Raw genomic sequence first — 14,525 nt, forward strand, 5'->3', positions numbered from 1 at the left:
CAATGAACCTGTAGACCTATATGTCTTTGAAGTGTGGGAGGAAATCGGGACACCCGGAAAAATCCGCATGATCATGAGGACATCGTTCAAACTCCTTACAGACAGTACCCGTAGTCAGGATCAAAGTTGGGTCCTCAAGCACTGTAAGGCAGCAGCTCTACCGCTGCACTGCTGTGCCACCCGATGCTGTACTGTTTTATGTTACTCTGTTTCACTCTCCACTGACGCTGCCTGACCTGCTGAGTATTTCCAGAGATAAGACAGAAAGAGCTAGAGTAACTCAGCGGGTCAGGCTGCATCTCTGGAGAAAAGGAATAGGTGGCGTTTCGGGTCGAGACCCTTCTTCAGACCCAGTTTGTAACTATCCCCAGTTTATTTGACTACTTGCACTTCTCCAGTCGTCCATTGTGTGGCACAGCAGTCCACAAAATCCACAATCAACATCTGCATCAGCACATTGGGGAGTTCCTTCCAGTGTTATTTAAACGTATTTGTCCAGACATTTATTTTGAAGGTAATTACTTGGTCACTTGTTGAATTAAGTTGAGATTAATTTTTGGAGCCACAAGGAACTACTGATGAGCAAAACACAAAGTGCTGGAGGAAATCGGTGGGTCAGGCAGCATCTGTGCAGGGGATGGATATTGGAGATGATTCAGGACAAGACACTTATTATGGTACCGTACACAATGTCAAGAGACACGAGTTAAGAGTGTTTTATTGCCATATTCCCTGAAACAGAACAATACAATTCTTACTTGCAGCAGCACTATAGTAATGTAAGCAGAGTACTCTGTAAACGCTACAATAAACATCAAAAAATATATAATAAACAATAATTAAAAATACCAAATAATGTTGACTGCTAAGACCATGATAGAAACATAGAAACATAGAAATTAGGTGCAGGAGTAGGCCATTCGGCCCTTCGAGCCTGCACTGCCATTCAATATGATCATGGCTGATCATCCAACTCAGTATCCCGTACCTGCCTTCTCTCCATACCCCCTGATCCCTTTAGCCACAAGGGCCACATCTAACTCCCTCTTAAATATAGCCAATGAACTGGCCTCAACTACCCTCTGTGGCAGAGAGTTCCAGAGATTCACCACTCTCTGTGTGAAAAGAGATCATCTACACACTACACTAACCTACACACACTAGGGACAATTTTTTTATAACTCTCCGAAGCCAATTAACTTCCAAACTTGTACACCTTTGTGGGAGGAAACCGGAGCACCCAGAAAAAACCCATGCAGGTCACGGGGAGAATGTACAAACTCCATACAGACAATACCTATAGTCAGGATCAAACCCGGGTCTCTTGGCACCCAGCCTATAGGAGATAATGTAAGGACAAGTACTCTGTACAGAAGGTCACGAGACACGAATTGGTTAATGATCAATTCCGCCTTATGTCCCTGAAAATAAACAATACTGTAAGGCAGCAACTCTACCACGGCTCTGCAAATCTGTATATGTGTGCTGTTCCGATCCAGATCAAACACAATTCCCTTCAACTAATGAGGTGACCTTGCCTATACACACGCGCCTCCTGAGTGAAATCAGTGTTCAGAATGAAAGAAAGACACAGAGATCACAAGAAGCTGAGTGGTCACAAGAAGCTGGTCTTCAACAATAATGTTACAAGTAAAGCTTAGCTTGGAAATGCATCTTGAAGTTATGCATCTGATATTAACCAATGGCACAGATATTTGAGTTGGAGTTAAGCATATTCAGAGGGAGGGGATGGGAGGGTAGGTGTTGGAGGTTGCTGTGTGATGTGGGTAGGGATGGAAGAACCTTTTTCCCAGGGTGGTAATGTCGGAGACTAGAGGGCAGGGCTTTAAGGTAAAAGGGACAAAGCTTAAAGGCGATGTGTGGGACAGGTTTTTTATACCGAGAGTGTTGGGTACCTGGAACGCATTATTACACTTTTACACAGGGGTAGTGGTAGAGGCCAATACGATAGTGGTATTTAAGAAGCCTTTTGATAGGCGCATGGCTTTGCAGGGAATGGAGGGATATGGATCACATGCAGGCAGAGGATATTAGGTAGCATTGCTGCCTTATAGCGCCAGAGACCTGGGTTTGATCCTGACTATGGGTGCTGTTTGTACAGAGTTTGCACGTTCTCTCTGTGTCCTGCTCCGTGGGTTTTCTCTGGGAGCTCCAGTTTCCTCCCACACTCCAAAGACCTACAGGTTGGTAGGCTAGTTGGCTTGGTAAAATTCTAAATTGTCCTTAGTGTGCAGGGATCGCTAGTGGGCGTAGTCTTGGTGGGCTGAAGGGCCTGTTTGTGTGCTGCATCTCTTACCTAAACTAAACAAATTAGTTTATCTTCGCATCATTGTGGGCCGAAGAGCCTGTTCCTGAGCTGTTATTAATCTCTGTTGTATGCCTATTTCCTTCGCTCCATAGATGCTGCTGCACCCGCTGAGTTTCTCCGGCACTTTTGTCTACCTAAGACTTATGTTAGCCTGTTCTTCCCATGAGATGTCTCTTGGTGTTTTGTTCTGGTTTTAAAAGGATGATATAACATTTGGGCACAAATAGGCAGGTCAGCAGGCCAAAGCTCGACGCCAGAATGGCAAAGATCTCGACGGCCACGGCGTACTTGCCGGGAGAACTGGCGTAAGCGGGGATAAAGGCCAGCCACACGGCGCAGAAGATCAGCATGCTGAAGGTGATGAACTTGGCCTCGTTGAAGTTATCCGGGAGCTTTCGGGCTAGGAAGGCAAGAGCAAGGCTGACACAGGCCAGGAAGCCGATGTACCCCAACACGCAGCAAAACGCAGCCATCGAGCCCACGTCGCACTCGTAGATTATCTTCTCCTTGTAGTATTTGGTCTGCTTCACGGGGAAGGGGGCTGCCAGGAGTAACCACGCTAGACAGATGCCCCCCTGGACCGCTGTACAGAGGAGGACGCTGAGGATCTGCTGCAGGCTCCCGAACCATCTCATCAGCTTGTTGCCGGGAAGAGTGGACTTGAAGGCCACCAGCACCACCAGGGTCTTGGCCAGCACGCAGGAGAGGCAGAGGACAAAGCTGATGCCAAACAGCGTATGCCTCAGCCTGCAGGACCAGGCCGAGGGTCGTCCGATGAAGCTGAGCGAGCACAGGAAGCAGAGCGCCAAGGAGAAGAGGAGCAGGAAGCTGAGGGCGGAGTTGTTGGCGCGGATGATGGGGGTCCTCCTGTAGTACCAGACCACTCCGGCCATCAACACCGTGCTGGCCGTTCCCAGCAAGGACACGGTGGTCAGGGTCATTCCCGTGCCATCTTCCATCGAGAGGAACTCAATGTGTTTGAGTATGCACTCAGTCCTCGGTGTGTTGGGCCAATACTCTGGAGCACAAGCAATGCAGTTTGAGAGAATCTGAGGAGCAGAAAAATTAATAATATTTACCATTGAATAAAAATCTCCTCTGACACACTTCACAGAGGACATCACCAAAAATGATTATTGGATAGACCAGCCAAGAAGGGTTGAGAATGTTTGCTAAAATTGATGCAGAAACGAAAGGAAATATTTCCAGAAGGCAGGTTCAGTTTAGTCTGAAGAAGGGTTGTGACCTGAAACTTCACATATTCCTTTTCTGCAGAGATGATGCCTGGCCCATTATGTTACTCCAGCATTTTGAGTCTATCTTTAGTTTAGTTTAGTTTAGTTTAGTTTAGTTTAGTTTAGTTTATTGTCACATGTACCGAGGTACAGTGAAAAGCTTTTTTGTTGTGTGCTGGCCAGTCAGTGGAAAACTATACATGATTATAATCGTGCCGTCTACAGTGTACAGACACAGAAAATAGGAAATAGGTTTTAGTGCAAGATAAAGTCCAGTAAAGTCCGATTAAAGTTCTAGTTCTAGGCCACACACTGGGGACAAATACCCTTTTGTTAACCAAACAATCTTTGGAGTGTGAGACAAATTGTAGCACCCGGGGAAAACCCACGCAGTCACAGGGAGATCGTAAAATGCAGTGCATTCAGAAAGTATTCCGATCCCTTGAATTTTTCCACCTTTTGTTACATTACAGCCTTATTTTAAAATGGATTAAATTAAAAAAAATATATATCATCAACCTACACACAATACCCCAGAATGAAGAAGTGAAAACAGGTGTTTAGAAATTTTTGCAAAGTAATTAAAAAGGAATAACTGAAATATCACAATTCCATTAGTATTCAGACCCTTTGCTATGACACTCACAATTGTCCATAGACTTCCGAGATAGGATTGTGTCGAGACACAGATCTGGGGCAGGGTGTATAATAATTTCTGCAGCATTGCAGGTCCCAAAGAGTACAGTGGCCTCCGCCTTTCTACAAATGAAAGAACTTTGGAACCACCAGGACTCTTCATAGAGCTGGCCACCCAGCCAAACTGAGCAAGAACAGGAAGGTGACCAAGAACCAGATGGTCACTCTGACAGAGCTCCAGAGTTCCTCTGTGGAGATGGGAGAACCTTCCAGAAGGACAACTATATCTGCAGAACTACACCAATCAGGCCTTTATGGTAGAGTGGCCAGGCGGAAGCCACTCCTCAGTAAAAGACACATGACAGCCCGCTTGGAGTTTGCCAAAAGGCACCTAAAGTACTCTCAGACCATGAGAAGCAAGATTCTCTGGTCCGATGAAACCAAGATTGAACTCTTTGGCCTGAATGCCAAGCGTCACGTCTGGAGGAAACCAAGCACTGCTCATCACCTGGCCAATACCATACCTACGGTGAAGCATGGTGGTGGCAGCATCATGCTGTGGGGATGTCTTTCAGTGGCATGAACTGGGAGACTAGTCAGGATCAAGGGAGAGATGAATGGAGCAAAGTACAGAGAGATTCTTGATGAAAACCTGCCCCAGAGCATTCTGGACCTCAGACTGGGGTGGAGGTTCACCTTCCACAGGACAACAACCCTAAGCACACAGCCAGGACAACGCAGGAGTGGCTTTGTGACAAGTCTGTGAATTGAGTGGCCCAGGCAGGGCCCGGACTTGAACCCAATTGAACATCTCTGGACGGACTTGAAAATAGCTGTACATCGACCTGACAGAGCTTGAGAGGATCTGCAGAGAAGAATGGGAGAAATTACCCAAATACAGGTGTGCCAAGCTTGTAGCTTCATACCCAAGAAGACTTGAGGCTGTAATCGCTGCCAAAGGTGCCTCAACAAAGTACTAAGGGTCTGAATACTTATGTAAATGCGATATTTCAGTTATTTCTTTATAATTACTTTGCAAAAATTTCTAAACACATGTTTTCGCTTTTTTATTATGGGGTATTGTGTGTAGATTGATGATAAACAAATGAATTTAATTTTAGAATAAGGCTGTAACGCAACAAAATGTGAAAAAAGTGAAGGGGTCTGAATACTTTCTGAATGCACTGTACAGCCAGCACACGATGTCAGGATCGAACCCGGGTCTCCGGCACAGTGAGGCAGCGGCCCCACCCACTGCACCACCATGCCCCACTGCACCCCCCCCCCCTGATTTCAGAATGAGCATTCTGAATGTCGAGGTGCAGATTAACCAGAGCCTGTGTGGGTCAAAAAGAAGGGGCTGCAGGGATAGGCATCCAAGGAAGGTAACAAGAGCACAGAGGAGTATCTCGGTAGGAGAGGGGCTGAGGCACTGGGAGGAGACACAAGACTCACACACACAGCGTCAGACCTGCCTTGTGGCCTGACCCTGGAAACACCAGCAGACACTCACTGTGGTGGGTTTTACAAAAGGTTGGTGGTCTACCTGTTACATTACTGATCTCTCCATCAGGACACTGCAGGCATTCAGAACAGCAAACAGGTTGTCCTTTTGGAAGAACCTTCCTTGTGCCTCGAGGACAACTCTCCGTGCAGACGGAGTGCGGGACCTGAAGCAGAACAACATAGAACGTTAACTTGGTCGCCACTCAACGTTGACAAGACCCAATCACCCACCACCTGCCAGTTCTAAGTCACCACAAACTGAATTGATAGATTGATTGAAAGATACAGCATGCAAATTGTCCCTTCCTCCCTGTGACTGTGTGGCCTCCCTCTGTGTGCTCCCACACTCCAAGGGCATACAGGTTTGTAGGTTAATCGGCTTTGGCAAATTGTTAAACAAAAATTGTCCCTAGTGTGTAGGTGAGTGTACGGGGTGATCACTCCTCGGCACGGACTCGGTGGGCCGAAGGGTCCGTTTCCACACCGTATCTCCAAAGTCAAAAGTCACCAATCCATGTTAAGAGATGCTGCCTGACCTTCTGAGTTACCCCAGCACTTTGTACCTTTTTTTCATAAACCAGCATCTGCAGTTCCTTATATCTAGAATCACTGCCTGATGCTGATTCTGGTTTCAACATCTCTCAGCAAGCATGCAGAGTCCAAAACTGAATCAACAAATAACAGAATTTACCGAGGTTTGGTTGCCGTGCCAAATGATAAGTTCTTCTTTTATCTGAAGACCATGTTCCAAGCCTGAAGCTGCATTGAACCTGCCAACGTGCACATACTTAATGGACCCATCTGTTTTTCTTTGCCAATTGATGATATCATACGATGCCAGTGGGTCCCCATTCTCGTCAAAGTAAACCTTCTCCCCCAACTTTGTTGTGTACATCACCTGCTTCAGGTAATGGAGGAGCTGGGAAAAGATTAAAACAAAGAGAAGAGCTCATAAAATTATATTGATACGGAACAACCTATCTGAGAAGATTGGCTGATTGATTGAAAGATCAATCAACCCTCTCGGCCCACCGAGTCCATGCCGACCATCGATCACACGTTCACACTAGTTCTGCTATCCCACATTCTTATTCACTCCCTACACATTACGGGCAATTTACAGAGATGAATTAACCTACAAACCCACACACACGTCTTTGGGATGTGGCAGGAAAGCAGAGCACCAGAGAAGGGGAGCCAAGAATCAGATCAATTCTGGAAACCCTCACAATCACAGGGCTAAATGCAAAGTCCACACAGACAGCACCAGATATCAGGATCAAACACAGGTCTCTGGCACTGTGAGGCAGTGGCTCTACCAGCTGCGCCATTGTGCCACCTGTAACCGTATCCATATCCATATTTGTTGCTGAGACTGCACACAACAAATATCTCAAGGGTGCGTATGTTTTTAATGGTAAAGTAATATTAAACACTCTTAGAGGGCAAACCCCATCTCAGGAAGCAAACTGATCAATTTTTAGTGCAATCCATAAAATAGGAATAGAATCATACAACATGGAAACAGGCCCTTCGACCCAACTTGTCCATGCTGACCAACACACCCCATCTATACTAGTCGTACCTGCCTGCGATTGGCCCATATCTCTCTAAACCTTCCCTATCCATGTACCTGTCCAAAAGTCTCTTAATGTTGTTATAGTTACTACCTCAACCACCTCCTCTGGCAGCTCATTCCATAAGCCCACTTTCCTCTTAGATTCCTATTAAATTATTCCCCTCTCACCTTAAACCTATGTCCACTGGTTCTTGATTCCCCTACCCTGGGTTAAAAAACGTCATCTACTCTATCTATTCCGCTCATTATTTTATAACGTCTATAAAGGGCCTGTCCCACTTGCCGATTTTATTCGGAGACTGCCGGCATCATTGACTGACGTATAAGGTCACCAAAACATTTGCGGCGTGATGCGGCGTGTTGACGTGTCGACGTGCAGTGTTTTTTTAAGCATCGCAACATTTTTTTGTCGCCACTAGATTTTGAAATGTTCAAAATCTTGCGGCGACACTGATATGATGCCGAAAAAATCACCGTGGGACAGGCCCTTAAGATTACCTGACATCGTCCTGCGCTCCAAATAATAAATTCCTAGACTGCCCAACCTCTCCATATAGTTCCGGCCCTCAACTCCTGGCAACGTCCTCATGAATCTTCTCTGCACTCTTTCCAGCTTGAGAACATCCCTCCTATAGCAGGGTGACCAAAAATTCACACTATACTCCAAATGTGGCCTCACCAACATCTTGTACAGCTGTAACAAATTATCTAAAACCCTGAGCTTCCTTTACTATGAGATTCTTTGATCAAGATTTTTGTAATCAAAGGTAGCCTAGATGGATGACTTCTTTACCCTAATTAAGAAAGTGCAATCACCTACAACTCCCAGCCACTCTCCTACAGAGCTAAGGTACACAAAATTGCTGGAGAAACTCAGCGGGTGCAGCAGCATCTATGGAGCGAAGAAAATAGGCGACGTTTCGGGCCGAAACCCTTCTTCAGACTGATGGGGGGTGGGAGGGGAGAAGGAAGGAAAAGGGGGGGAGGAGGAGCCCGAGGGCAGGGGGATGGGAGGAGACAGTTCGAGGGTTAGGGAAGGGGAGGAGACAGCAAGGGCTAGCAAAATTGGGAGAATTCAACATTCATGCCATCAGGATGCAAGCTGCCCAGGCGGAATATGAGGTGCTGTTCCTCCAATTTACGGTGTTGCCCTACAGAGCTAACTGACCAACGAAGTATTTCTAGTATTTTCTACTTTTATTCCCTAACCTAGTCTCAACGCACCCCAATCTTCACAGGTGAGCTCAGTCCATGCAGAGGGTCTTAGAATTTGGCATTTGGGATTCATCTGCTTTCTGAGATCCTACAGAGCATAGAACAGTACAACACAGTAACAGGCCCTTTGGCCCATCATGCCTGTGCCAAACATGATGCCAAGAAAAACTGATCTCCTCTGCCTGCATGTGATCCATGTCCCTCATTCCCTGCATACCCATGTGCCGTAAACTCCACTATTGTATCCCCCTTCACCACCACCACCTCTGGTAGTGCATTCCATACACTCACTCCGTGTAAAAAACCTGCCCCACGGAACTCCTATAAATCTTGCCCCTCTCACCTTAAAGCTCGGCCCTCTCGTCTTCGACATTTCCATCCTGTGAGAAAGGTTCTGATTGTCTGCCTGTTCATAAGTTATAGGAGCAGAATTAGGCCATTCAGCCCATCAAGACCACTCTGCCATTTAATCATGGCTGATCTATCTGTCCCTCTCAACCCCGTTATCTACTTCTACCACATCTCCCCTCAATCTCCGATGTTCCAGAGAAAACAATCCTAAATCTGTCTCCTTAAATGTCTCCTTATAGCCAATGCCCTTGAATCCAGGCTGTACTCTGGTAAACTTCCACACCCTCATCCAAGTCTCTATATCCTTCCCGTAATGGGGGTGACCAGACTTCATGCAATTCTCCATTTACAGCCTGACCTAAGTCCTTTAATGCTCCATCATGACCACCTAACTCTTGTACTCATTGCCCATGACCATTGAGGGCAAGCGTACAGCACACTAAGTGAGCAGCAGGGGAAAGGGCTAGCCAGAGAACCATAACACAACTGGTTTGTGGCAAAGACTAATAATGGAAAATATCCACCAATTATATACATTGTTTCGTCTACAGACATATTCTTCATGCAAGAGATGGTCAACTCTGCCTAGAATGTTAAAACTCTTACCTGCCATGGTTTGAAGTTGAAAATATTTGCACAGGTATTATTTGGTCCAGTGCCACTTTTACAAGAGTTCATATTGTGAAGGGCATGAGCTATTGAATATATGGCTTTGTAGACATTATAGGAGACTCTCAGTTGTGACACATCTGAATATATATTGTATTCACTGCTTAAGTCCTCTGAACCTGTACATTGGGTCAGAGTGACATTTGATGCATTACTTCCTTTGACGCTACCTGAATTCTTAAGGGAGCAATGAAATATGGTCTCCCAGAGTTCCTTCACAAAGGGGTTATTGGGAGTTTTTGACGGATGGGCTTGAAGAAGGAAGTCCCTCAGGCCCGGGATCTGGCCTCTGCGGATTGCGAAGCCTATAGTCCCGCTGAGAGAGAGGAGGTTGTCGCCGGCTCCCATCAAGGCCGACGTCACCCAGGCCTCGCTGGCGATCCACTGGCGGCCGCTGATGTTCTGCCTGACCATTTCTCTGACCAAGGGGTAGGCGTCTCCCTCGATGGCGAACATGACGATGACTCTGGCACTCGACGCTCGGATTGTCTCCGCGATCTGAAGGATCTTCGGCTTGGAGTACACCTTCGGGATGAGCTCGGAGAAAGCGACGCACACCCCGAGCTTGCTGACCTCGTCCGTGAAGGCCTGAATGCCGCTGCGGCCGTAGTCGTCGTCGCCCACCACTGACCCCACCCAGGTCCAGCCGAAGCGAGCCACCAGCTGCGCCATGCCGCGCGCCTGATGGGCATCGCTGGGCATGGTCCTGAAGAAGGTCGGAAACTCACTCCTCCGGCTCAGGCACGCGCATGAGGCAAAGTAGCTGACCTGCAAAACAAACACAAGCCATGAATAGCTCAGCGCTTAATGCCCCTGTCCCACTTAGGAAACCTGAACGGAAACCTCTGGAGGATTTGCGCCCCACCCAAGGTTTCCGTGCGGATCCCGGAGGTTGCAGTTGACTGCCGGAGGTTGCAGGTAGTGGAAGCAGGTAGGGAGACTAACAAAAACCTCCAGGAACCTCCGGGAACCGCACGAAAACCTTGGGTGGGGCGCAAAGTCTCCAGAGGTTTCCGTTCTGGTTTCCTAAGTGGGACAGGGGCATAACATTACAACAATCCCACACATGTACAAAACTCACCCCAACAAAACAAGAAAAAAACTAGACCAAGCTAAAGGGAGGATGTTGTTAAGCTGCAATGAGTGCAGAGAAGATTTCCGAAGATATTACTGAAACTCGAGGGCCTGAGCTATAGGGACAGGTTGAGCAGGCTAGGACTTTGTTCTTTGGAGTGCAGGAGGCTGAGGGCTGATCTTATGGAGGTGAACAAGATCATGAGGGGAATTGATCTGGTTAGTCTTTTACCCAGAATAGGGAAATCAGGAACGAGAGGATATAGGTTGAGGGTGAAGGGGTAAAACGTTTAATAGGAACCCGAGGGACTGTTTTTTCACACAGAGGGTGGTGGGTGTGTGGAATGAGTTGCCAGGGTGAGGTAGTTGAGGCAGGTACTATAACCACATCTCAACATATACATAGGGTGGATGCACAGTCTTTTTCTGAGGGTAGAGAAATCAAAAATGAGCGGGAGAAACAAGGAACAGCAGTTGCTGATTTACAACAAAAAAAAAGACACAAAGCGTTGGAGTAACTCAGCGAGTTAGGTTGCATCTCTGGAGAACATGGATAGGTGGCGTTACAGGTCGGGACCCTTCAAGACTGATTGTGGTGGGGAACAAAAGCTGGAAGTATGGAAGGGCAGGGCAAAGCCGGCTGAGTGATAGGTGGCATAGGTTTATGATGAAAGGAGAAAGATATAATAGGAACTTTTTCACGCTGAGGCAAGGTAGCTGACCTGTAAAACAAACACAAGCTCTGCAAAGCTCAATGCTTGACATCACAACAATCCCACACACACATAAACTCACCCCAACACATCCTGGGCATCCACCACTGTCAGTGTGAGGCCACATGCAAATTGGAGGAACAGCATCTCATATTTCACTTGGGCAACTTACAACCCAGCGGTATGAACTTTGATTTCTCTAAATTCAAATAATTCCTGCATTCCCTCTCTCCCCAACCCTAATCATCCCACCAGTCCCACTGTTCGCATCCTTAAATGCATTTCGTTGTCTCTGTACTGTACACTGACAATGACAATTAAAATTGAATCTTAATCTTATACGGTTTTGTTATCCCCTCTTCCCCAGCCAACAATGGGCCATTGTGGGCTCCACCCATCCTTCTGGCCTTTTCCTACCTCCAGTTCCCCTTCCTATACTTTTTTGTTTGAAGAGGGGTCCTGACCCCGGAAGGTCACCCGTTTTGTTTGTCCAGAGATGCTGCCTGACCCGCTGTGTTACTCCAGCACCTTGTATCTATCTTCGGAATCTCCAGTTCTTATCCTCACATCGATGAAAGAACCATCCAACTAGTGTGCTACATGATTACAAGACTATACATGATTACAATCAAGCCGTCCACAGTGTACAGATACAGGATAAAGGGAATAGCTTAAGAAAGGCATAGTTAATGGAATGTTGCTGTTGGAGTAGGGGTTTAAAACAGTGGAGCCATTGTAATACGTGATTGCAGATCCACTTCTGGGACCAGCAGGCGGAGAGTCGCCTGGCTTGGGCACCACCCTGCTGAGTTACTCCAGCACATTGTGCCTTTTTTGTATAACCAGCATCTTCAGTTTAGGCCTTAGACTTTAAGGAAAGAGCATGGAAACAGGCCTTTTTGGCCCACCCAGTCCACGCCATCAATCATCCTGTACACTAGCCTACACAAACTAGGGACAAATGTTCAACTTACCAAGACCAATTAAACTAAATCCTGCATGTCTTTGGAGTGTGGGAGGAAACCGGAGCACCTGGAGAAAACCCTCGCTGTCACAGGGAGATTGTAATCATGGATTGTCTTTCTGCTGACTGGTTAGCAAGCAACAAAAACTTTTCATTGCATCTCGATACATGCGACAATAAACTAAACTCAACTCATACTAAACTCAACGTACAAACTCTGTACAGCCAGCACCCGTGGTCAGGTTCGAACCAGAGTCTCTGGCGCTGTAAGGCAGCAACTCTACCGCTGCGTCACTGTTCCGTCCCTTGTGCTGCCATTTTACCTGCACCACTAAAATTCACTGGAAGGCAACTCACCATTGGAACTCTGAAAGGGCCCAGGGTCCTCTGTATTATCATGGACTGTGTGGAGCCCGAGTCACCAACAATCACAGGAATGGAAGCAGATGCCTCACAGTCATGTGCGGGCACCTCCTCCATCTCGCCCGTCGTTGATGCCAAGGTCGATCTCAGGGACTGGGTGTGGGTGGCACAAGTGTCGTAAATCCGGTAGCCCAGCTTCACGCCCGGAAGGAGCCCGGTGTCCTTGTTTATTTCTCGAATCGCAAAAATCATGGTCTGCACCCAGCGGAAGCTCCTGAAGTCAAACCTGAAGAGAGAGAGAGAGACAGAGACAGAGTCGGAATGGGCAGGGCTTAATCATAGAATGCCAAACGAGAGTCCCTGCGGACCACAGCCTGCAGGAAGATGCCACTGAGCCAATCCCCAGCTCGTTGGAGCCAGCGGACCACTGGCCTGGGAGGGGCAGGGCCACTGAACTGGCCACTCACTGCTTGTCCCCCGAAGACCAGAGGCATGGACTCGTGAGGAGAGGGACGTGGCATCCAGGGAAGGAGATGGCTGGAGGTCGGCGACAACCTGGGACTTGCCTGGAACAAGAACTAGAGCATGAACTTTGGAAAATGGCACCATAACATGGCACCTTTTGCATATGGGATCAGTAGACTATGTCTGCACACTTGCTAATTGATAATCAGGGATATGGCAATATTCTACTGGACTGTTTTTTAAGGAGAAGTATTTCACAGTGTGAGCACTTTGCACATGTGAAAATCAAAGCACCCTTGAATCATGGAACATAAAACAGTTCCAGCACAGGATCAAGCCCTTCAACCCCCAATGTTGGTGCCAAACATGATGTCAAGTTAAGCTAATCTCCTCTGCCTGCTTGTGATCCATATCCCTCCATTCCCTGCATATTCATGTGCCTATCTAATATCCTCTTAAACACCCCTATTGCATCTGCCTCCACCACCACACCCGGTAGTGCGTTCCAGGCACCTCCACCACTCTCAGTGTAAAACAACTTGCCCCCTTAAACTTTCCCCCTCTCACCTTATAACTATACCCTCTATTGTTGGACATTTCCACCCTGGGAAAAAGGTTCTGACTGTCAACCCTACTGCTCCCTGTCATCATTTTATATACTTCTGTCAAGTCTCTCTTCAACCTCCGGTGTTCCAGAGAGAAAGAAACAGCAAGAAGACGGAGGATTTGACCATACTTGACCAAACTATGCATGAATGCATCATTACAGAGTGGCTACATATTACAGCACAGTGGTGCAGCTGGTAGTGCTGCTGCCTCACAGCACCAGAGACCCGGGTTCCATCCTGACCTCAGATGCAGTGCGTGTGGAGTCTCCACATTCTCCCTGTGACCACGTGGGATTCCTCCGGGTGCCCAGGTTTCCTACCACATCCCAACAACTTGCGGGTTTGTAGGTTAATTGGTCTCTGTAAATTGCCCCTGCTGTGTCGGGAGTGGACGACAAAGTGGGATAACATAGAACTAGTGTGCGTGGGTGACCGATGGACGTGGACTCGGTGGGCCGAAGGGCCTGTTTCCGTGCTGGATCTTCAAATCCAATCAATCAAATTGGAGTTTTCAAGGCAAGGTAAGGAGACACAGCAAGTTGTTTAAAATACAAAATGCTGGAGTAACTCAGCCCTCTCATCTTAAAGCCATGCCCTCGAATCTTAATCATTTTCATGATTGTAACTTTCAACCAATCAATCAAGCTGTCATAGTCGTGTTAAGTGATAAATACTGACAAGGCAAACTCACTTTCCGTTCTTTGAATAATACCACAGGACCTCTGGCAATGTTTCTGGCAGTGCAGAAGTGTTGTGGTTGTGTAATTAAAATACCAATCCAGATTACCTGTCAGGTCTCCGAGGTGAAGCGTGAATTG

The 14,525-nt window shown here is 47.2% G+C and overlaps 1 protein-coding gene across 1 annotated transcript; it reads right to left on the reverse strand.

Moving 5' to 3' along the window:
- Window positions 1–1,982: 1,982 nt before the first annotated feature.
- Window positions 1,983–12,980, reverse strand: LOC129703387 (extracellular calcium-sensing receptor-like). The gene is made up of 6 exons (XM_055645774.1): window positions 12,629–12,980; window positions 9,458–10,288; window positions 6,398–6,625; window positions 5,747–5,870; window positions 3,903–3,910; window positions 1,983–3,378 (listed from the first exon to the last, which is right to left on the reverse strand). Exons 1-6 carry the CDS (start codon window positions 12,884–12,886, stop codon window positions 2,476–2,478), a joined length of 2,352 nt encoding a protein of 783 aa, XP_055501749.1. The 5' UTR covers window positions 12,887–12,980; the 3' UTR covers window positions 1,983–2,475.
- Window positions 12,981–14,525: the final 1,545 nt, after the last annotated feature.

Source organism: Leucoraja erinacea, chromosome 14, assembly GCF_028641065.1.
Source record: "Leucoraja erinacea ecotype New England chromosome 14, Leri_hhj_1, whole genome shotgun sequence".
NCBI lineage: Eukaryota > Metazoa > Chordata > Chondrichthyes > Rajiformes > Rajidae > Leucoraja > Leucoraja erinaceus.

Bases quoted from the DNA above. Each gene is read 5' to 3' on its own strand.
- LOC129703387 (XM_055645774.1), bottom strand. From the start codon at position 12,886: ATGATTTTTGCGATTCGAGAAATAAACAAGGACACCGGGCTCCTTCCG. The intron at 10,289-12,628 runs GTGAGTTGCCTT...TTTGTTTTGCAG, and splicing joins GCCCTTTCAGAGTTCCAATG to GTCAGCTACTTTGCCTCATG. The intron at 6,626-9,457 runs GTAAGAGTTTTA...ATCTTTTCCCAG, and splicing joins TCAACTTCAAACCATGGCAG to CTCCTCCATTACCTGAAGCA.